The sequence below is a fragment of the Dipodomys merriami genome, unplaced genomic scaffold, assembly GCF_024711535.1.
Source record: "Dipodomys merriami isolate MVZ:Mamm:240054 unplaced genomic scaffold, mDipMer1.0.p SCAF_4, whole genome shotgun sequence".
Lineage (NCBI taxonomy): Eukaryota > Metazoa > Chordata > Mammalia > Rodentia > Heteromyidae > Dipodomys > Dipodomys merriami.
In genome coordinates this window covers 10868562-10893694 of record NW_027205603.1, presented here as the reverse complement: position 1 = coordinate 10893694, position 25133 = coordinate 10868562, and the positions used below count along the sequence as shown (strand labels likewise).

General features: G+C 39.7%; 1 protein-coding gene across 2 annotated transcripts in view; it reads right to left on the bottom strand.

Annotated features, from left to right (window-relative positions):
• Spag6 (sperm associated antigen 6) overlaps window positions 1–25133 on the bottom strand; it is a 48998-nt gene that overhangs the window by 4763 nt on the left and 19102 nt on the right. The window contains exons 5-10 of one of the 2 annotated variants that reach the window (XM_069990502.1): window positions 14608–14813; window positions 13652–13825; window positions 12462–12614; window positions 9845–10036; window positions 4439–4555; window positions 893–1038 (exon numbers count right to left, since the gene is read on the bottom strand). In XM_069990502.1, the coding sequence (XP_069846603.1) occupies window positions 893–1038; window positions 4439–4555; window positions 9845–10036; window positions 12462–12614; window positions 13652–13825; window positions 14608–14813 (988 nt within the window). The remainder of the gene's footprint in view (window positions 1–892; window positions 1039–4438; window positions 4556–9844; window positions 10037–12461; window positions 12615–13651; window positions 13826–14607; window positions 14814–25133) is intronic. The other variant, XM_069990503.1, reaches the window with a different exon arrangement.

Here is a 25133-nt window from a genome sequence, read left to right as displayed (position 1 = left end):
AGAAGCATGGCTCAAATGATAGAGTACCCGCTGAGCAAGTGCAAACCCCTGTACCATCAAAAATCAACCAAAAAAAGATGAAATAAAATAGGATTTATAGGCCTCTTCTACATAGAGAAATCACAATTTTAAGACTATCAGTTTAATTTGAATTATGTTTTGGGGCATTCTACAGTAAAGCGTTAATGTTGAATTTATATAGAAATATCTTAAATGACGGGCTGGGAAGGTGGCTCAGTGGTAGAGCGCTTGCCTTGCATGCCTGAGGCCCTGAGTTCGATTCCTCAGCACTACATAAGCACAAAGAAAAAAGCCGGAAGTGGTGCTGTGGCTCAAGTGGTAGAGCGCTAGCCTTGAGCTGAAGAGCTGAGGGACAGCGCCCAGGCCCAGAGTTCAGGCCCCACGACCGGACCCAAAAAAAGAAAAAAAAAAGAAATATCTTAAATGACATTCCAGACTGATTTGGAAATGTCTGTGTCAGTGGAAACATCAACACTAGCCGGGCGCCGGTGCTCACACCTGTAATCATAGCTACTCAGGAGGCTGAGATCTGAGGATTGTGGTTCAAAGCCAGCCCAGGCGGGAAAGTTCATGAGACACTTATCTCCAATAAACCACTTAGAAAACCTGAAGTGGCGCAGTGGCTCAAGTAGCAGAGTGCTAGCCTTGAACTGAAGAGCTGAGGGACAGCATTCAGTCAGGCCCAGCGTTCAAGCCCCATGACTGACCAAAAAAAAAAAAAAAAATCACTTAATTTGTACCAGGAAAAAGAAATCAAGAAAGAAGTGAGAATACACACTGGCCAGTACTATGTCAAAGTGCACCTTCTGACACAGTAATATTAATCTCCATTTGAAAACCAAAAGGCTTCACAAAAGTCCATTTTCCCTACCTTACTATTTCCTCTGGGTAGCAATTGTTAATACTGTTGATGTATTCCTGAAGGATAGAACCTGGTTCTGCTTTTATCTCTTGAACCTTCTTAAGTCCACCACTTGTCACAAAAAGTCGCCGAGCTTTGCTATCATGTGGAAGCACCTAGAATCATGAAGCACATGAGAAAGTCAGCACACGTTAGGTTACTATGATTGCAAAGCACCCAGCCTCCTCCATAGCCACTATCTACACCCTCAGTTTTGTTTAAATAACATCAGAGCATGCAAGTGGCGCCATTCCTGGCCTTCCCTTGCTGTTTCCTCTTATTAGAATGCTCATCCATGAGACCCCCCACTAACACTTCCCCACCCTGTTTTGCCTGATTCTTCTTATTTAAAACACAGCTCAACGATTATCTCCTTTAAGAAATCTTTCAGGCTAAACCAGCCTGGCCTCCTGCCAACTCCAGAGACCCAGTGCCAGGCATTCTAAAACCTGCCAAGCTCTGGGTCATAGATCACATGAATCCAAAGCTCACACAGGAACAGTTAGAAACCTATGGGTAGCAGGAAGGCTGGGAAATGTAGGTTTTAGATTCTACATAGTGAAGGCGATAATCACAATGTAGGTTTGGACAACCACAGATAACATCTTCCCAACACGATGTATATACTCTATAGCTCTGTCGATACTGATATCTGACACAGGAGATGAGTAGATCAAGATCCCCCTTTAAGACTGGGGAATACTGCCCTTGAAGACAAAGACTAACAGTTCTTGGCAATAAGCTTGTTTCTGACAACATTCTAGGGCAATGCTACCCTAAGTATTGTCCTAGGCCAGGGTAGGTGAATGCATTATCAGTCCTCAACCACATCAGCACAGAAATGGAACATGCTTTTAGAAACATGGATACAAATTGACAAAGTAACTTTATATCCTTTAACCCCAATAATTAAACATAGGGAGCCAGGCCTGGTAACACATGCCTGTAATACTAGCCCTTGGGTGACTGAGGTAGAAGGCTCTTGAGTTCTAGGCCAGCATGGGCTGCATAATGGCAAGATCATGTCTCAGGGAAGAAAAATAACCTGTGTGCTGATGGCTCACACCTGTAATCCTAACTACTCAGGTGGCTGAGATCTAAGGATCATGGTTTAAACCCAATCTGGGCAGGAAAGTCCATGAGACTTATCTCCAATAAACTACTCAGAAAACCCTGGAAGTGTGGCTCAAGTGGTAGAGAGCTAGCCTTAAGCACAAAGAGGCTTGGACAGTGCCCCAAGCCCTGAGTTCAAGCCCTAGGACAGGCAAAAAGAAAAAAGAAAAAGAATAAAACTGGGTGAGGGCAAGCCTTGAAGAAAATAAGGTTGGGCATGATCCAAGAGGCAGAGGGGAAAGGAACGTGAGTTCTAGGTTGGCCTGGACTACATAGCAAGTTCCAGGCCAGATTGAGCTATGTAGTGAGACTCTGTCTCAAAAACTCAGGGCCTAAAGCCAGTGGGTCATGCTTATAATCCTAGCTACTCAGAAGGATCACAGTTCAAAGCCAAGCTGGGTAGGAAAGTTTATGGGACTCTTCATTAAACAATCAAAAAAGCTCTAAGTAGAGCTATGGCTCAAGTGATGGAGCATCATGCTTGTACTCAGTGTCCAGCCCTAAATTCAAGCCTCAGGACTGGCAAAACAAACAAAAGGCTATAAGTATAGCTAAATGACTGATTGCTCATCTAGTAAGCGCAAGGCCCTAGGTCTGGTTTGATGCCTAATACTTGGGAGTGTGTGTGCTTGAAGGACATAGAAATTGTGCCTAAGATAAATATTGCCAAAGGCATATTTACAGGATAAATGATATGACATACTGTCTTCAGTTAGTTGACCTTGACTTTTTTATTTGCCTGTTTTGAACTTTTAGCATTGGTTAGTGCTCATTTTCATAATTAGTCCAATAAAATTGGAATATCTTGCTTAAGCCTAAGATGATTACACTACAAATGAAACTGTTAGAAATAATGTCACTTACCCAATTTTAAGAGTTAGGCACTGGTGGCTCACACCTGTAACCTTAGCTACTCAGGAGGCTATGATCTGAGGATTGCATTTTAAAGCCAGCTGGGGGAAGGAAAGGCCATAATATTCTTATCTAAAATTAACCATCACAAAGCTGGAATTGGAGCTGTGGTAGACCCCTAGCCTTGAGTGAAAAAAAAAACTCAGGAACAGTGCCCAGACCCTGAGTCAAGACCCCATGACTAACCAAAGGAGGGGAAAAAAAGTTGATGATTCTATCTAGGTGATCTATTAGTCCCTATTCCTTCTTTTTAGATGATCAAATTAGCCAGTTTCTTTCTTAACACCCAAAAGCACACCTAGGTAAAGAAACGGATCAATTTTCCCTTTCCATGAGTTTGTCTTTTCCCTGCATTATTAGTTGGTTTTGTCCAGGAGCAGACCATATATCTGCATGTCCTATGTAACTGAGAGGAAAGGAAATTTGGTTGATTTCTTGAAAGGAAGGAGACACAGCATAGGTGTCTGTTACACAGAATATTGTCTTCAGGGGTCAACAATAGAAAACTTCTATTTTCCGGTAACTGTGGTGCTTGAGGCTGAGCCAAGCTGTTGGAGACAATGAAGGAAAGTCCAGAGAACAAAGCTGTGAGTAGTTCTTTTAGATGAATACTCAGAAACTTCCAGCTTAACTGGAGGGACATCTTTTCAAATTAATATATGTGAGAACTCAGGTTCCATCTCTAGCACCCAAAAGAATTTTTTTTAGGAAAAAACAACAACAACAAAGAATTATAGCTATTAAGCAGGAGATCCAAGCCCTCCAACTTATGAGCCTATACACACAATGTGATACACACACAACTTGTAGAGACACCACTTTCCTAAGTCAAATATACAGAGCAGCATTTAGGCGGTTCCTGGTAGCATGGTGTCACCATCCTGACCATGGGTGACTGTGTCTTCTGTCATTTCACCCCTTGCTGCCAAGTCCCCAGCCCCACAGGCTAGGCCCCGCTTCACCTTTCTGCCTTCCTACCACTTTCATCCACTTCTCTCTGAGAGAGTGGACAGCTACATTTGTTAAAGTTGCTCTGAAAAGAAGTCAGTGTTCTAAATGACTACTGAGAGCATCTCCAGTGCAGCACGGACTTTGTGAAAACATGTCAGTGGCTCAGAGACCCCTGTCCTTTCTTTATAAGATCTTTGCTGTATTCCCCAGGTGAGTGAGACTAAGAGACCCTGGGAAAATTACTGAAAGACACTTATGGATACAAATTATCCATATCGCGACATTTTTTTTGCATGTTGACGTTCTGTTTGCTTTCTGAGAATTAAAAAAATCAGGGTGGGGGCTGAGAGAAATGTGAAGAAAGAAGAAGTGTTTCATTTACTGATGCATTTAGTTCACCTTTGCTACCACTGTCAGTGTAGACTGGGGAGAGTTTGGTTATAAAACATGAGCCCCAGCTTACAGAAGAAAATGGGAGAAACAAGTTAGCAGATCATTTTCATGCTGTCCCCTCTCATAGGCTCCAGGGGCATGGCCTACCTTACTAAACTGCCCAACTACATGCTTCAGAATATTGGGCGGAGCATCATACAGGAATGGCTCGAGGGCTGGTAGGTAGGTGCACTTCTGCAGGATATTCTTGATGGCTTTTTTACTCTATGGGAATACAAAGCAAAATGCATAAAAACTGGATGGGAGTGAATTGTGCAACTCTTAAAATATCTAAAAATTAAAATCTAGATGAAAAGAAGTGAAGTATAGACCATAAAACTATATATTATATATTATATAATAGTTATAGATTACAAATTTATATATAATAACATTTTCTCTATATGAAGTAGATAACTATTACATCTTATTGCTTCCAGTTAATAGTTATGTGAAGATAACTTACTGGTGAATATCTTTATTAGGAATTATATATACCTGTATATACAATACAGATGTACACACATATGTAATGTACATATACATACATATAGGGTATTTTAAATATTTATACATTTTTTGTAGTACCAAACTTTGAGTACAGGGCCTCACATTTGCTAGGTAGGTGCTCTACCATGTAAACCATTCCCAGCCCTTTTCTGTTTTTGCCATTTCTTTCATAGAGTCTTCATTTTCCCCAAGGCCAGCATCAGACTGTGAAGCCTATACCTCCCATATAGTTAAGAGGACAAGTGTGCACCACTACCCCCAACTTGTTGGTTAAGGTAGGGGAGGTCTCATTAACTTTTTCCCCTGGCTATGATTCTCCTGACCCCCTCCCTAGTAGCTCATTGCAGATTTGAACCACCATTCCTGGTTTTCTCTAACAGATTTCATGCCTCATAGGTATGAAGACAGAAATGTCTAACGTGTGCATAATTCAATGTGCATTTGCAGAGATGCTTCTAGGGCTTATGAGTGGAAATTTTCCCATTCATCCCCTTCATGAATAGGACATACTCAACTACTGGGAGAAGACTGCCCTCATTCCATCTCCATCTCAGCAGTGTCAAGCCAACTTAGCAAGTAATAGGCCTTGAGTTCAAACCCAGTACCAAAAATAATAATAACTAATGACTCAAGTTTAATATGGGCAAGGCTGGGGAATGTAGGTAGTAGTAGAGTGCTTGCCTAGCTTGTAGAAGGTCCTGGGTTTGATATAATAAAATGGTCAAAGGATCTGAATAGCTATTTCTCCAAAGACAGTAGAAAAATGATTGATAAGTATATGAAAATATTAACCATATGTAAATCAAAATCATGAGATATAACAATTCCTACCCACCAGGATGGTAAGCAAAAATAAAGATATTAACAAGAGTCAGCAAGGTTTACAGAAAATTGGAACCCTCCTGTGTTGCTCATAGGAATGAAGAACAGCAGCTACACTGGCTGGAAAACGGTTTGCAGCCTCTTGAAATGTTAAGTAGAGATATTAATGATCCAGCAATTCTAGCAATATGCCCCCAAGAAGTGAACACCTGTATCCACACAAAAACTTGTACAGTCATGTTCATTGCCGCATTATTCAAATAGTCCGAGTGGAAATGATCCAATATCCATCAACTGGTAAATGGATAAACAGCATAGCATATCAATACAATAGCATGTTATTTGTCAATAAAAAAGGAACAAAATATTGACATATGCACATGAAGGCATCTTGAAACTCAGACTAAATAGTAAAGAAATCAGGCAATAAAAGCCACATGTTTATATGGTTCCACTTAAATGAAATATCCAGAAGAGACAAACAAATCCACAGGGATAGAAAGTAAATTGAGGGTTGCTGGGGCTAGCGGAGGAGAAGTGAAATGACTGCAAATGGGTAAGACATTTGTGGAAAGTAAAAATGTTCTAGGATTAGTTTGTGGTAATGGTTTTGCAATTTTGTAAATACACTAAAAACTACTGAATTGTATGGTTTTCTTGTTTTGTTTTGTTTTGTGGTAGTTGTAGGGACTTCTTATTTCCTTTATGGTACTGGGGATCAAACCTAGGGCCTTTCTAAGTACTCTACCACTAAGCAGCCCTTATTTTTCAGAAACAGGGTCATGCTATGTAGCTTGTCTAGCCCTGAAATCTGATCCTTCTGCTTCAGTCTCCTGAGTGTGGGGATTATAGGTGTTTGCCACCATGCCAATCTGAATTGTATATTTTAAATAGATAAATTATATAGCATATAAATTATATCTCAATAAATAACATTTTACATCTACTAAAAAATAAAGGGCAACAATCATGACCCCAAGAGCACAACAGCTACCTCAAGTAAGTACTTAAAATAATTTCATAACTAAACTGTTTCAAATGCCAAACTAAGAAAAAATGTTTCAATAGGATGTCTCTAAATCAAAACAAATGAAAATGCACAAATATTTTCATAATATATGAGTACATTTATCACATAAAAGCCACATTTTTTTCATTTTATTTATTAAGATGCTTGGAAAAACACAGGGCTTTTAAAAAAAAAGGAAAGGGCTAAAGGTATTAGGGCTATGTGACATCATGGGAGAGGCTGCTCACTGGTTCTCCCAGATTGGAACCAATTAAGAGTATTCACTAAAAATGGCGTGCTTTTGGAATGAAGTAAACTTCAATATGGCCTTATAATGTGAGAGCTGCCATGAGTAAAATGAAAAATAGCACCAGACAGCTCTGGGTGGTCTCAAATATACTCTCCCCACAAATAGAGACAAATCAAACAGACTTTACTGTATTTCATTCTAAAGCCTTTGAAGCAACAGCTGATAGATTCTAGGAGTTCTTGGGGGAAAAAAAAGAAGGATCAAATCCCTATAGTAAGAAAATATTTACATGGGCCTGTAGGCATGGCATGGCTCAAGTGGTAGAGTACAACTCCCAGTACCTTGGGGGGGGGGGGCGGGGGGAGAAGGAGAGGAGGGGGAAGGGAGAAAAAGGTTTGAACTTAAAAGTTTTGAAGAATGCTGCCAGGGCAATTCAATACCCAGTATTGTTCCTGGAAGTAAATATTGAATCAAATATAGGCAGAAGAAATTTAATGTTTTCATTAACCTAATAAAACCACCTTTCATAAAGGAAAACACAGTAATAGTTGTTATTTTCCCCCCATCAGTCCTGGGTTTTGAACTCAGGGCCTGGGCACTGTCCCTGAGCTTTTTCACTCAAGACTAGTGCTCCATCACTTTAAGCCACAGTGTCACTTCCAATAGTTCTTATTTAAAAAATTATTATTTAAAAAATTATTATTTCTTTTACTCTAGTGATATTTATACAACACCACAACAATTCATTTAAAAACAGTTATAGGAGCTGAGGGGTGTTTACTACAGAGTTCTCTGTCATATGTGAGGCTGTAAGTTTAATCTCCAGCACCACACACACAAATAATAATTATATAAACACTGTCGTGCATTAAAAATGTATAGTGCTACCAAATTTACTATTTCTCAAGGTATAATTTGCGTATATTTCACTAGTAATCATTCATGTTCTAACTCCTATCTTTATTGCTGCTGCTGCTGCTGTTTTGTGTTTGGAGATAGGATCTCACTGTATATAGCTCAAGCTGGCCTTGATCTTCCTGCTTCAGTCTCCCAAATTTGGAGAGTGCATGTGAGCTCTACCGTGCCTTAGCCTTCTAGATCATGGGTTCTACTTTTGTTCTAAAACTGAAAGGAAAGTGAAAGTTGCTGAATGTAGGTATCTGAAAGGATGAAGAATATTTTAAATTTAATAATTTATCTATCAATGATCAATGTTAGACTCTGGGCACAGCTTGGAGATAAAAGGAGTGAGAAGTGGAGAGAGGTGCGGAAAGAGAAAGGAGGACAAAAAAAGAGAAAAAAGAATAGTTCAAAGAAACATGAAGTCAAAAAAAGATGATATATAAGTTATGTAAGATATATATATATATATATATATATATATATATATATATATATATATATAAGATATATATGTGCAATTATATATATTTTGTCCAGGAGAAAAATCAAAACTGGAAATGGAGCTGTAGGTTCTTACCAGAAGGTGAGACCTGTTAAATTAGAAAAGACCTTAGAGAATGTACTGTTAATCTCTCTTTATCAAGAATTGCCCATCAGTGGAGCCTGTGAGGGAAGCCCTACTAAATCATTGCTTTGATCTGGAAGGTCTTACAAATTTTTTTTTAATGCTGATTTGAGAAAACAACTTTCCTCAATGAATTTGTAGGGAAAAAAACATGTAAACATAACCAAGTGAACATAAATTCGCTTTTATAAAATGTATAAGTCTGGGGATGGAAAGGTGGCTCAGTGGTAGAGTGCTTGCCTTGCATGCCTGAGGCCCTGGGTTCGATTCCTCAACACCACATAAGCAGAAAAAGCCAGAAGTAGCGCTGTGACTCAAGTTGTAGAGAATGCTAGCCTTGAGCTGAAGAGCTGAGGGACAGCGCCCAGGCCCAGGGTTCAGGCCCCATAACCAACAAAGATAAATAATTAATTAAAAATTAAAAAAATTAAAAATTAAATTTATAAATCAAATAAATGGTTCACTATAAACATTTCACTCAGAGCCCCTAAATAAGTAAATTTTACATCTCATTCTACCATCAAAGTTGTATTTCAGGAAACATATTTTCTTATTTGGTAGTTTACTGTTCATTAAAATTCAGTGTACAACTCCTTTGTACAACTACTTAAGTTAATTTTTAAAATAAAAATATTCAGCGTAATTTGCTGCTGTTAATTTTATTTTGAATTACTGTCTTTTCTATGAGCTCCCCTCAGTCTATGTCAATTCAGAAAGTTACATATCTTCTTTGTAGGTATTGTGCAGAAAGCAGTTTTATTTTAAAGAAAATACAACATTATTGAACTACTCATTCTACTTTATATTCATATTTTGTGAATCACATTAGTAGCCAGTAATGATTTTCATAAAACCTGCCCTTTTAAAAAATTCATAATTTAAAAACTTAGTGAATATTTTTAAAGGAAATAACACAAGACAAGCAATTGAAATTTTAAGCAGCCTTGAAGTAAGAAATGAATTACAAATGGAGGAATACTCTATAACTACTTTATATCTTTGAAACAAACATTAAATTCTTTTGGACTCAATTTTTTAACGTAAGATGGAGAAAATTCTCACCAGCAAATTCCAGCTAAAAAATTCTATTATTCTTTATTTCTTATTTTGGGGAGAAATGTCTGTCAGAATACAGGATGCACAAACCAGAAATTCATTTTGCAAATACCACATTTTGCAAATATCTTAAAGAGAAGGCTCTTTAAGATAGATTACTTATTTTGATTTTGAGAGACAAGAATAACTTATTTTCAAAAAACAGTGCCATCAATTCTTCTGTAAATTTGTATTTCTTGATTTGTGAGTGCAATAGTGTCAGTCCATCAGGAAAAATAAAATATTTTAAGTCACAAATCTAACAGATCTTCCTACGACCTTTAAGAATGAAGCACTTACTTTCACTTGCAGATCCTCAGAGCTCTCTGATGACATGTACAAGGAAAGGAGAACTGGCAAAGTGTTTGTGACAGCAACAGCCCGTGCATGTTCGGGAGTATGTCTCCCAATCTGTCCTAAGGCCCACGCTGCAGCAGCCTTAATATGATCTTCCGGTTCTTCTGACAGGCAGATTGACAACTGGGGTACACCCTGCAGCCGTGATCAAAAGAGCAACTGCTATAAATCTAGAGTGGGATTAAAGAGGCTTCGGTGTCTCTCAAACATTAGAAGAAATCATTTCAGCCTTGATCCTTTTTTTCCTAAATGGTTCAATAAATGAGCACATCACAGGCGCTGTCATTTCTTAAGTCAATAAAATGACCAGAACTAAATGACCTTCATTATCTGTAACAGTCCAACTTAGAAAATCTCTACGAGCCTCCCCCATGCCCCAAGTACAGAGACATTTAACCAAACAACAGATGCCACAGATTAGGCCAAACCAGAGTCTACTGTGACAAACTAAAAATGCTTTTAGATCCTAGGACTGGAGCTGTAACACCAGAGCTTATGCCTAGCCTAGTACTTACCTAGCATGCACAAGGCATCCTGAGAACCACAACAACAAGTAAACAAAAACAAAATAGTAATCTCTTTTATAAAAGAAACAACTTTTTAACAAGTATAATAAATCTGAGGAGAAAGTACTACGGCCTCAAAATCAAATGAATAGTAAGTACATTTTACATGGGATACATTACACTAATATCTTTCCTGAAATACATAATTTTCCATTGATTTTAGACAATTTTTAAATTATAGTTTTGTTCCTTTTAACATGATTACACATCAAATAGAAACCTGTGTGGCTCGTTACACAGATCAGTGCATGCTTGCACTTTGCAACTCAGCTGCCATCTCATTTGAACAATGAAAACTGCTAACTAGAAGGCCTCAAATATATCACAATTTGTACTCCGAAGAAAGTATCAAATAACCAAATACTACTTCCAGAATCCATATTGGTGTGATTTTCCGACTAATTTGGAGTCATGGTGATAATACCCCAACAGCTTCTGAGCTGTTATTAAGATCCGTTTTCTGAAAAACCTTGCCATATTTCCCCATTGCCTCCCTTCCTACAGACTAAAAATGTATGTCTGCCAATATGAAAGGTCAGACCTGTCTTCAGAATGAAGTCACTTTCTCAAAAGCTCATGCTTCTAGAATATAACAAGCCTGAGGAAGAGAAGAAAAAGTAGACAGTCCCTCCTCCCATCCCAAGATTCAGCCTTACTGGCCCCCCTGTTGTTTCAAATGGACAGAGGAGACAGGAACATGAATCCCTTCCAAAGTGATGTCATTAGACATGAGGTTCTGTCATCACGGATTCTTATCACACTACATGCGAAATGGAGGGAATGCTACTACAGTGCTATGTGCTTTAACTAAGACTGCTGCTCCCCCCTGGATCAAATAACTGAAAAACAAACCAGGTGGGAGAGGCCGGCAGCCCAAAGAAACCAGGAGAGGCTCCTGGTTACTTGAGGATGACATGTCACAAGCACAAGCAACTGCTGCTGCTTTCATCATTCTCACTCTATGGGAGCTCTGTGGTGACCCACAGAGGAGGCAAGGATCAAAAATCCTAGTGCTGTCCTTGGGGTGGCCCGTCCCAAAGCATTACTTACTGCTCCAGTCACTGTCACAGTCTGTGGTCAGAGAAGAACAAAAGGAAAGCAGCAAGATAAAACGGAGCAAAGAATTATCATAAAGTAGGCAGAAAATAAAGATCTGAAACTCCTTTACATTCCAAGGATTAACAAAGGATTTTTTAAAATCCACATTTCTATTTAACATACAGCAGCTGGTTTTCTACACTGACAAGAAATTTACATCTGAGGGTTGCCACACACGCTGTAAGCAGACAACCTATGAAGTACTCTTCAGATCAATATTTATGCACTGTGTGAGCACCTACTATGTGCCAACACTGCACGATATGGTTGAGTTTATATAAAATTGAACATTGAGATAAGACAAAATCCCTAGAGCAAGAACATATGCACTCATGTTCACACACACACACACACACACACACACACACACACACACACACACACACACACAACACTGCTATCTACTGTGTGCTCTGATTGCTTAGATCTAAGAAGAGAAATTAGTTTATGATATCTGACTGAGAAAAAGTGTTGAGAAGATGTTCTAACCACTGCCGTCTCCAACCTGAATAACCTCTGAAAAGAGTGGAAATGACTTCTGGGCACGTCATTCAAAATAGCTGTTTGTAAGGAAAATGTGCTATCAGTGTTTGCAACTGTGCACAATGAATCCTCCAAGATACACACATACTTAATATTTAAATACAGATAACAGCCATATTCAAAAGAATTTATATTCTGTTAATGCACTAAGTAAAACATCTCCAGGAACCTCAACCTTTCTTCAAGGATCACTTTGAGAAACCTACTAATAATCAACATTGAAATAAGCATTGAAACCACTGAATATACTTTCAGGTAATTCTTTTGCACTGGCTGGTTGCACTTCCTAGAATGTCACCGTGTGCTTCTATCTTAGGACGTGTGCTGATTAGGAGAAACAAGCAATCACGCACCTTGGAAATGATCACTGCCATTGCCAGGTTCTCAGAATGAGCGGCCACATAGCCGAGCATCATGATGCCGGGCAGCCGGATGTTCCCCTTGCAGGACCCAATACAATCGATCACAGCAGCAACGCCTCCTGCATTAACGATCAGCTGCGAAAGCTGAGAGAAAAGACAAGAGCCAGGAGGCATACGATGGCCTTTCAATATGGGTTTAATATGGCCATACTCAGTTTAAGATTTAAAAACAACTGAGAAAATTGAAGTAGCATTTAGATAAATTATTTATTCTATTCATCCTGTGTTAGATGTATCACTGGGAACAGCTTTGTTTTGTGTTCAATTTGTCATGTACTAATCACACAACTTTTATCCTTATTATAATGAATGTCAAAAATTCTCACCTAGACACTAAGCCTAGGGCTAGTTCATAACTAGATAACTACTAAACCTTCAATCACAATGCACAAGGATGAAGCAGATATTAATCCCTGACTGCCAAAAGACAATCCCCTTTGCTAGAATGATTACTCTCTAAGTATACTTCAATTTAATATTTAAAAAACTTCAGCCAAATAAAGATGTTTAATGATACAAGAAATGAAGACTTGTAATGTGTCATGAAATAAAAATCAACTCATCAAAATACATGCAGAAACTGCTTTAGCTCTATTTCCTTTCACATCTAAGGGCTCGAGCAGGGAAGTCACTGTGGAAGTGCAGTTATTAGAAAAGGCACACTAAGCCAGGGGACCTGTGTGGTGTCCCAGCCTAGAGACATAATATCATTCTCACTGCTCTGGCTGACACAAAATGTCGAGGATGACCGAGGGCCACAGCCCCACAATCTAGAAATGGAAAGCTCAAACTCCACTAATACAATTCAGGGGTTCTCAACTTGGGGCAGTTTTGTACCTTAGGGGATATCTGGCAATTCTATGGAGCCTGTTTTTGATTGTCACTCCCTAGGGGGTAGAAGGGTTACTGGCATCTAGTAATGAGAAGCTAAGGAACACGGGTGAACACCTACTCTACAATGTATAGTCCAGCTCACCACAACAAATAACCTAGTTCAAAATGTCAGTAGAGCCCAGGATGAGAAGCTCTTACGTGCTAGTTCAACCCTTGGGCACTATAAACAATTGGTGTTTTATTTTAAAACTGCATTGTTGCATCTCGTCGCTTTCTTTTTCTTTTACCTCAGGTGTATGCTTTGCAATTTCTCTAATTAAAGTAGAAGCATTTTTCTTCACATATTCATCTTTGTCCTTCAGACAGGTGAGTACAACTGGGAAAATCTCTGCTTCGACAACCATTTCTGCCAGATCCACAGAATGTTTTGCGATCTGACTGAGAGCTGAAAGGACCTGACGCTGTTAAGCAAAAAACAAACAATAACAGTGCATGACAACATTCCCATGTAACCTCAACAGCCTCATCCAAAGTCAAATTCCTTTCCAAAATGAAACCAATTACATAGCAATGTAATTAAAATTTCTGAGTCTTGAAACTTTCACATCCTTTTCTTACACTTAGGTTTTTGTTTTTGTTTTTTAATTCCCTAGTCTCTGAATTCATTCTCCATTATTTATTTATAGCAGAAGATTAAAGAAGATGACCTTTGGATGAAGACTAATTTTTTAATCATGCAATTCTTAAATCGTTAATTAATGTTACATGCTACATTCAATATAAATTTACAACTAAGTAGAAATAACATTGTTTTGGCATGATGTTAATACCATTTCAAAAGTGTTCCCTTTGTTTTGCTAATGATTTTTAAACTTTATATGCAAGTATAACTGTAATCAGATTTTAGAAAATTACAAGGACCAATATAAATACAACAATTTTCAGAAGAAACTAACTACAGTGGTAGGCTAGAAAATCTTCAGGTCCTTTCCAACCCTAAGATTCAATTCTGTACTTTAACTATTCACATTAACGCTGAGGTTACATCTAACTTGTAGCACATCTTGTGTGACCCTTGCAGCACTGTTTTCACATCTTAAAAGACCCAGTATCTACTATATTTGTGCTTGTTTCCAGTGATAATTTAAGAAGTTTTTAGGTATAATAGCAAGCTGTGCACATTTCTATTTTTGTAGATTATTAAACGATAGAGTTGTTGTCTCATAAACTCATTTTTAAATACCTTCAACTTAGCGTCAGGGTTGAGGATCATCTGGGCTAAGTGGGCCACAGCTCCTGCATCCACTACTGTCTGTGCTAACTCTGGAGAATGCTTTGAAATATCACTGAGGGCCGAAGCAGCAATCCTTTTCAAAGCAATTTCTGGCTCCTGGATACAGAGTACTAAAAGAGGAACAGCTCCTGCGTCCACCACAGCTTGTGACAGTTCTGTGGGTCCAAGAAAAGTAATTAAGTGAGTATGGGTGACTGACCCTTGTGCAAGCCATTTTTCACCCTGACAGATACAGCAAAGAAAAAAGGGGAGGGTGTACTTCACTCTCCCGACATCTGCATTTCAAATCAGCCTTCCTGGTTTCATAAACCATGTGGACCAATCCTGAACTGAAAAGAACACAGGTCAATAGATGGACCTCCATTTACATGAACACATTTGAGGTAGATTAGGCTGAAATGGCTTGTTATTCTTTTTTTTTTTTTTAAGAGAGTAAGCAGATGTCAGCTGTTTAAGCGCTGACAATTCCGCACTTCTCAATAGGCAAGCATTTTATGCATGGTTTACAATAACAGAGAAAATTAAAGTACCAAAAATTTACCAACCACACTAATTAGGCAGCATTTTGTGCTATTTACGTAAGTAAACATTAGCATGAATCTAGTGTCAATAGTGTTGATTTTCAAATTCCTTTCATTTCATAATATTTCGAGGACTCTTTTAAGATAAAACACTGTGTTCTGTGTATTAAAAATACTTTCAAAACTGAGATTTGCAAATGATCAATATATATGTATAGATGATCATATATGAGAGCAAGATACATAAATGTCAATTTTTAGATAAAAGGATAAATCTACCTTAGTCATGATTCATGTCAGAAATCATGTAGATATCTTTTGTGCACACATGTTGATTTACTTGTATGAACAAAATAAGAGATATAAAAAATAGCACAGCTTATGAAAAATGGCAGACAACTAGACAGACTCATATGTGTGCCCAAAAATGTATATTTTCAAGAGCATGAAGTGTTATATGCAATTATAGATTCTACTTGTACCACATCCATGACCTCTCACTGAATCACACAACTCATTTCTATAATTTCTTCCTTCCAAATATGTCCTTATTTTTCCAGATCTGTAGTGTCTTAGAAATGTATGCTTTGTCAAGCTGAAATAGTTACTTATGCTAGGCACCAGCACCAGGGGCTAACACCTATAATCCTAGCTACTCACAAGGCCGAGATCTGAGGACCACAGTTCAAAGCCAGTTTGAACAGAAAAGTCCGTTAAACTCTTATCTCAAATTAATCACCAAAAACCCATGGTCCAAGTGGTAGAGCAACAAGGTTGTTACCTTGAGCACAAAAGCTTAGTAAAAGCTCCCAGGGCTTGAGTTTAAGCCCCAAGACTGGAAAAAAAAAAAAAAAAAACCTACTTACCATCTCCCCTCAAGTAACCTTTAATTTGAAGAAAATACAAGGTTTAATTTTTCAAATTGGTAATGTTACATCTTCGTAAAAAATGTCAACAAAGGGCTGGGAAGGTGGCTCAGTGGCAGAGCGCTTGCCTTGCATGCCTGAGGCCCTGGGTTCAATTCCTCAGCACCACATAAGAAAAAAGCCAGAAGTGGTTCTGTGGTTCAAGTGGTAGAGCACTAGCCTTGAGCTGAAGAGCTGAGTTCAGGCCCCACAACCAGACCCCCCCCAAAAAATGTCAACAAATATAGATTCATATCTTAAATTGCAGTTATCTTTAAAGTCTCAGTATTGTATAAATGGTTTCTACATGCCAGATTCATCCAGCTCTGGTGCTCGTGACACACTTCTGCAAATTAACACTATAGTCATTAGTAAATATGTTTTCATTTTTAAAATCTGGTGGGAAAACCAGAAGTGGAGCTGTGGTTCAAGTAGTAGAGTACTAGTCTTGAGCCCCAAAACTCAAGAACAGTGCTCACACTTTGAGTTCAAGCCCCAGGACTGGCACATACACACACACACAAATCTGATGATAAATATGGTATAAAATAGGACGTTAATATGTAACCTCAAGAACCAAAGGGAGATACAAGGAAAAAAATATATATATATTTTTAAAGACAACAGCAGAGAGGCATAACAGGTTTCTCAGAATGAACCTCCAGGCAACTGCTGCATAGCACAAAGACTTACAGCACAGCAAGTAAAAGTGATATGCTGTTTCCTCTCAGATATAAATAGACAGACAGACAGACAGACAGACAGACAGACAGACAGACAGACAGACAGACAGACAGATAGATAGATGATAGATAGATATAGATAGATAGATAGATAGATAGATAGATAGATAGATAGATAGATAGATAGATAGATAGATAGATAGATAGATAGATAGATAGATAGATAGATAGATAGATAGATAGATAGATAGATAGATGGTCAAGAATGGTGGCTCATGTCTATAATCTCAACTACATGGGAGGCATAAGAGAATCAAGATCCCATACTAACCTGGACCAAAAAAAGCATGAAAAAATACCTAACACAAAAAGGGGCTAAAATTGTGTCTCAGGAAGTAGATCACCTGCCTGACAAGCACTGTTCATATCCTTAACCAGATAGGTATAGTCCCACAAAGGTGCAATCTGCTCCTGAGAGGCTCGCACTGTCCCTTCACCTGCATGTGAGATCTAAGCTGGTTCATATACAGGGACGGATGCAATAGCCTGGGGAGTGGACAACAAAAACTTCATATTCTGCAGCCTTGCCTTTCCGACCCCTCTCCACTGGCACATCTTTCTGCTGTTTCTGTTCCAGTGACTGTTAATGTCTCCCAGAAATCCTTGCCAGCTGGTGTGGTCTTTGTGAACCAGCCTGGCCACGGGGACCCAGGAGAAGTCATCTGGAGGCATCTGTGAAGGGCATTTTGCTCCTGAAATTCACACCTCCTCCTTTTCGTTGGTCATCGCCATTTGTACAAATGACATCTGGAACTCCTATATCCGCGTGCCACTATAGCCAAAGGAATCTCTACCATGCCAAGGAGGCTGAGTACAAAAATGAAAAACATCTGGATCCTCCATGACATTGTCTACCACAGCCAACCTAGGAACTCTCCGGATGCTCAACTCTTGTCGTGTGAATTTTTTTTTAATGTCTTTATTGCAGAAGCCACTTGTAGTTTGATATCTGTAACTTACAATGGAAAACATCCTGATATAATTCTTTCCTCTTTTATGCTTGGGATATGTACATATTTTCCTCTCTCCTTTCACTCATCAGGTGTTGGTTAAGAGCTTCATACCTGTTGGAAACTTTTTTTTTTTTGTCGGTCGTGGGGCCTGAACTCTGGGTCTGGGCGCTGTCCCTCAGCTCTTCAGTTCAAGGCGAGAGCTCTACCACTTGAGCCACAGCGCCACTTCCGGTTTTCTGGTGGTTTATTGGAGATAGGAGTCTCACGGTCTCTCCTGCCCGGGCTGGCTTTGAACTGCGATCCTCAGATCTCAGCCTCCTGAGTAGCTAGGATTACAGGCTTGAGCCACCAGCGCCCAGCGGGACTCTTATCTCCAATAAACCACCAGAAAACCGAAAGTGGCACTGTAGCTCAAGTGGTAGAGCGCTTGCCTTGAGCTGAAGAGCTGAGGGACAGTGCCCAGGCCCAGAGTTCAAACCCCACGACCGACCAAAAAAAAAAAAAAAAGAATATATCTATCCTATTATCCAATAAAATGTGATACAATCACATGTTTTCTCTCATATGCATACTAAATAACACACAGTGAGACCAAAGGTGGACACTCTTAGGAGAGGAACACAAAGGCACAATGCCCATGTGCATTAGAGGATACACAATAGTATTATCAAAATGGACTCTAGGAAATGGAAACAAGTTTTTTTTCTTTTTTGCTGTTTTGTTTTCATTTTTTTTGTTCTGTTTGTTCATATATATGTCTTTGGGAGTCTAAGGGGAGGCGCAAAAATGGAGGGATAAGGGGGGACAAATGCAGCAATGGGACTCACTGCATACTATGTTGAAATGAATTATACCACCTGTGAGTGGGTATGAGAGGGAAAAACTGGATGAGGGAGTGAGGGAGGGGGTGGCATTGTCCAAAAAGAAATGTATTATTTACCTAACTTATGTAACTGTAACCCCTCTGTACATCACCTTTATAATAACAAGATTTTTAAGTGTGACACAATCTTACATCATTAAATAACAAGATTAAAATATAGCTAGAGCTATGCTTAAAAATACAAAGGGAAAGAAGCCAGGCGCCAGTGGCTCACACCTGTAATCCTAGGTACTAAGGAGGCTGAGCTCTGAGGATCACGGTTCAAAGCCAGCCCAGGCAGGAAAGTCCGTGAGACTCTTATCTCAAATAAAACACTAGAAAACCGGAAGTGGCGCTGTGGCTCAAGCAGTAGAGAGCTCTCCTTGAGCTGAAGAGCACAGGGACAGCGCCCAAGCCCAGAGTTCAAGCCCATGACCCACAATACAAAGGGAAAGCTAGAGCTGTACCCAATGGTGCGGCACTTGCCCGGCATGTGTTAAGGCCTAGGGTTCCATCTTTAGCATCAGGGAAAAAAGAAAAAAGGCTACATTTGATGCCAACATGCTAACAGCATTTATTGGGTCAATTGTGATATAGGTGATATATTTCTTCTCTACTTGCCAACTTTTCTCAATGTGGCTTTTTAAAATATATACACATCTCTGTTCATACATACATCTGGTGGGGCTAACTCCACAAGGGAAAATGCAGGTAAGATGGGGTTTTCTCAATAAAATAGAAGGTTCCTTATTTTTTTTTAATGGTGAGATTGCATCACCTTGAAACAAAATACTCAGAAAGACTGTGTAATTCTTTTCAGGAATTTCTATGTGCTAGAAAATTCATTTACTTTTTCACACTTCAACTGCTACCTTTATTCCTGTCTTTATTACATTTCAGTTAAAACGCTAATCTTTCAGTGTTAGAAGGTATTTATTTTTAACGATATTTTTAGACTGCAAATTGTCAGAGAATAAATCATCCAATAGTATTTCCCTTATCCACATTTAGCATTTTTAGCATACACAACTGAGTGCGTGGCCTGCAGATTTGGTCATCTGCTGTTTTCCGTACAAGACTCACTCCTCAGGAGCAGCTTATTAAGAGCAAAGAAACCAAGGCGGTCTCCTCTGTGCTATGGAGGCTGTGAAAACACAGGGAGATATCACCTTGTCACACTCTTTGCCTCCCTCACTTTTCCTATAATTATTTTTTTTGGGGGGGGGGAGTCTGATCGTGGGGCCTGAACTCTGGGCCTGGGCGCTGTTCCTCAGCTCTTCAGCTCAAGCCTAGCACCCTACCACTTGAGCCACAGTGCCACTTCCAGCTTTTTTTTTTCTGCTTATGTGGTGCTGAGGAATCAAACCCAGAGCCTCATGCATGCAAGGCAAGCGCTCTACCACTGAGCCACCTTCCCAGCCCCTCTTTTTTATTTTTTCTTGCAGTGCTGTGGATGGAATCCAGAGCCTTTTGCACAGAAGGCAAGTGCTCTACCACCAGCTACATCCCCAGCCCCTTAACCTTTCTTCTCAATTATGTCATGTCTAGTTGTCTCTCTCTTTTTTTGGGGGGGGTGCGGGGGGTCTGGTCGTGGAGTCTGAACTCTGGGCCTGGGCACTGTCCCTCAGCTCTTCAGCTCAAGGCTAGTGTCCTACCACTTGAGCCACAGCACCACTTCTGGCTTTTTCTTTTTGCTTATGTGGTGCTGAGGAATTGAACCCAGGGCCTCATGCATGCAAGACAAGCGCTCTACCACTGAGCCACCTTCCCAGCCCCCTAGTTGTCTCAGGCAAGTAACTAAGCGAAGTCAGAGGAGGAAAGAAAAATAGGGTTTGGAGGAGCAGTGGGAGAACGGGAATGTCAAGCCCATACCATTTCTCAGTCTCAGCCCCAGGTGGCCATGTAGGAATAAGGGCCTATTCTTGTTAGAACATTTTGTAATGTAAATTGTTGGGCTACTTTTTAAGTGTTGGCAACTTTATTTTTTAAATAACTATGTGAGACAGTTATAGTGTAAGCCAAATAAAACACATCCATCTGTGCGCCAGCTCCAGCTTCAATTAACCTTTTACAATATTAGAATTTAATCTACACCTTCTTAAAATGACCTGTGGGTAGGCTTTCTAGATAAGGAAAAGTTCTTTCTACTTTTCACTGTTGAAATCATGCTTTGATGTCATAAAGGAAGAACCACGTTTTGATTATATATTTTAAAAAAATCAGAAAAGAATTCCAGGAAATCAATTAAAACCTAAACATTAGCCACCTAAAGTGCAGGAAAGAGAGAGAGAAAAAGAGAAACTCAACTTTCTTTCTGCACACAAGAAAGTGGATGAGGCTCCTATCTCCAATTAAGCACCAGAAAACTAAAGTGGAGTTGTGGCTCAAAGTAGCAGAGCAAAAAGAGCTCAGGGACAGCACCTAGGCCCTGACTTCAACCGGCAAAAAGTAAAATGAAATAAAAATAACCACACATTCTTTTATAATCAGGTGGACTTACTTCACTTTAAAGATATGTTAGTTTTTGCATCTGGCCATAAGACTATTTTGATAAAGAACATATGACTTTCAATGTATTACTTTAACACCTTTTTGAAATAAATCAGGTTAAAAATCACATTTCAAATTTCCTTGTCACTTTAATCTTAAATTAATCTGTCATACCATTTAGCCAGTTTTTTCATGATTTGTGAAATTATAATAAAAACAAATAGTGTGCTCCATTAGCCTAAACTGGTTATTAATTGCATGCTTTTAGGCTGGGAAGATGGCTCAGTGGTAGAGCGCTTGCCTTGCATGCCTGAGGCCCTGGGTTCGATTCCTCAGCACCACATAAGCAAAAAGAAAAAAGCTGGAAGAGGCGCTGTGGCTCAAGTGGTAGAGTGCTAGCCTTGAGCTGAAGAGCTGAGGGGCAGCGCCCAGGCCCAGAGTTCAGGCCCCACGACTGGACCCAAAAAAAAAAAAAATTGTATGCTTTTAGTTATAGCACTTCTAAAGTTTTTTGGTGTTACCCAGCTGTTCACAACTGATGTGGTTATCTACTGCTCTGTAATAAAATCACAACAAACTTAGAAACTTAAAACATTTACTCCTTCCGTGTTCTGTGGGCGAGGAATCTGGGAGTGGCTTCACTGATCAGCTCAGCTGTGTGAACTCTCAACAGGCTACAGTCAAGGACTGAGCTGTGCCAGCATGGTCAGAGGCCCCACTACTAGCATACTCAGGAGTGTTGGAAGGAATCTTAGTTTGTCACCATCCAGGCCTCTCTAAGACTGCTCATGGTGAGGCTACTCCCAAGATGAGTGATTTAAGCGAGAACTCAGGACAATAAGCTATGGTCTTTAACCTTGGACACTATATAGTATCACTGCTGCTAGACTTCACTGCTATACTGGAGAAGAGGACTTGAATTCCCTGACTTTAAGAAACAAGCTGGGTGGAGAAGGTCAGATGGTCAAAGGGTCCAAGGTTTCGTGGAATTTTCTGAATGATAGAGGCCTTCAGAGAGGCTGGCGACCCCAGAAACCTTTACACCTCGCCAACACATTGGAAAGAGGCAACATCCACAGCAACCATAACAAAATCATTCTGTCTCCTTTAAGAAAAAAATCAAGGCTGGGAATGTGGCTTAGTGGAAGAGTGCTTGCCTAGCATACACGAAGCCCTAGGTTCGAATCCTCAGTACCACATAAACAGAAAAGGCCGGGAGTGGTGCTGTGGCTCAAGAGGTAGAGTGCTAGCCTTGAGCAAAAGAAGCTCAAGGACAGTGCCCAGGCCCTGAGTTCAAGCCCCAGGACTGGCAAAATAATAAATTCAAATTTAAGTCAAATATGCTATTGTTCTGTAGATAATGGGCTTTAGTTTAAAATGATAGTTATCTGGGATGGATGGACAGTGCTTCTAGGGTTCAAGTATAAAAAAGCAGCTTCAAAACTGGTTAGGAAAAGTCACCAAGTAGAACCCAGAGGAAGTGGGAAAAGATAAACTTGGGTACAGCCTTGAATGGCAATAGGTGGTAGAAAATGTAAAGAGCTCTTCTTCCATTTCTCCCTCTCTCCCTCTCTCCGTATATGAAAGTTTGAACTTAGTTCTTTGTGCTTGCTAGGCAAGTGCTCTACCACCTGAACCACACCTCCAGGCCCCTTAGCATCTGACTTTTAACAACTGAAACTAGGCTGAAAAAGCAAAGCTACAGATAGATTCAGAATCAGACTTCATAAAATATACTTTTCATATCCAGAATTTTTTCCACTTGTTTTACATAGCCTTGCAACTGTAATTTAGTTTTACTCTACCTCCAGATTCACAACACACACATACACACACACACAATATGGGAAGTACACTGTTTATTACTGATAATCATTTTTGCTCCAACCCAGTACTAGTTAGGAAGGTCCCTGACTTCAAGAAACAGTTGGAAGACTGGAGAGTCTTCTCATGGAATTCTCTGTAAGAACTGGCAAAGGAGAGGGGAAACAAAAACAAAACACTGAGGTTAAAACTCACATTGGGCTGGGTGCCAGCAGCTCACATCCATAATCAGAGCTACTCGGGAGGCTGAGATGTGTGGACTGAAATTCAAAGCCAGCTGGGGCAGGAAAGTCCCTGAGACATGTGTCTCCAATTAACTACAAAAAATGATGGAAATGGAGCTGTGGCTCAAGTGGTAGAGTGCTAGCCTTCAGCAAAAAAAGTTCAGGGACAGTGCCCAGGCCTAGGATCTACACACATATCAAGAATATGACACTTATCAGTAATTTAGTATTTGTATTTGTATTTAGTATTTAGCAGATGTACTCCTTTTTGCCAGATTTGCTATCAACCAGTGTACTACCAGCTAAGGTTCCCAAGAAAAACAACTTTTGAGCCCAAATGTGGAAAAGTCATTTGCATAGAACACTTCATTCAGGCACTTGATTCCACCCCAGACCCTCCTCCTAATTGTGGCCAGCACCTGTCCTGAAAGCCACTGGCAGCCATTGGTGCTGCTTCAGGCCTGGGACAGGCTGCCTAGAGGGAACAGGGAAGGAGGGCTTGTGGACTCCTGAAGCTCCTCCCTGCACCCCTGCCAGGGCAGTGCCAGCAGCAAAGAAACCCCACAGTCTCACAATTCTTCTGTCCACTATACCTCACTCCATTAACCTTGGAAAGCTTCAGCTCTTGGAAACACTGTGAGATTTGACCTCGGTTAGGTAAATAGATATAGCAACAGAATAATTATGCAGATTTGGCAAGAGCAGCAGGAAGACAACCAATCTGAGGTTTCTACCCTAGCCTTCAGTAAGAGCAGGGAAAAATACAAAGAAATAGCTTACTTCTCTTCAAAATGAGAGGTAAATAATATGTGCATTCAGTAACTGGTTATTCAACAATAAAAATTTAATGATATAATTTGTAGACATCTCTGTGTCTACAAACAAACACCATTTCTAGTTGTCAGCACCCTTTCCCTATGATTTATGGTAAATGTATGAAATCTATATGTAGAAGCAACTTGTAGAAATTGTAGTTTTCAAATAAGCAAAAATCAAATAGTGCCAATTTGTCTCTCTTTTCTGCTATTGGGAGCTCATTTTACTTTTTACTTTCCATAATTCCTTTGATTTTTTTTGGGGGGGGGTCCGGTTGTGGGGCCTGAACTCTGGGCCTGGGTGCTGTCCCTCAGCTCTTCAGCTCTAGGCTAGCACTCTACCACGTGAGCCACAGCTCCACTTCCGACTTTTTTTCCTTTTTGCTTATGTGGTACTGAGGAATAGAACCCAGGGCTTCAGGCATGCAAGGCAAGCACTCTACCACTGAGCCACCTTCCCAGCCCCTCCATAATTCCTTTGATTACCTTTCCTTTGATTACCATTAAATATTGTTTAAAGGCAATAGATTTATGATGTAAACATTTAAGATCTAAACATTTCTGGGCTGGGAAGGTGGCTCAGTGGTAGAGTGCTTGCCTTGCATGCATGAGACCACCCTGAGTTCAATTCCTCAGCATCACATAAGCAGTAAAAGCTGGAAGTGGCTGTGTGGCTCAAGTGGTGGAGCACTAGCCTTGAGCTGAAAAGTTGAGGTACAGCACCCAGGCCCAGAGTTCAAGCCCCATAACCGACAAAAAAATCTAAACATTTCTGAAGGTAATAATCATTATACCACTAATATTAAAAAAAAACTGAATGAATGTCATCCTGTTAACTGATAGATGGATGGATACATACATACATACATACATACATACATACATCAATACATAGATAGATACATAGATAGATACATAGATAGATATCACTTTTAGGAAATCATTGAGAACTAAATTGGGTTATTTGGAGGTAAATTCTGTTCTTGCACTGGTTTGCATGAGAATGAGGACTTCTCAGGCCTGCTCCAAATCAATTCCCTTTCTTTTTGAGAAATCTATGCAGTAATCTCTTCTGGGAACTTCTGAGTCCCAGGACCCTAACTGCTGTGAAATATTGAAATTACACTGGGAATTCCAT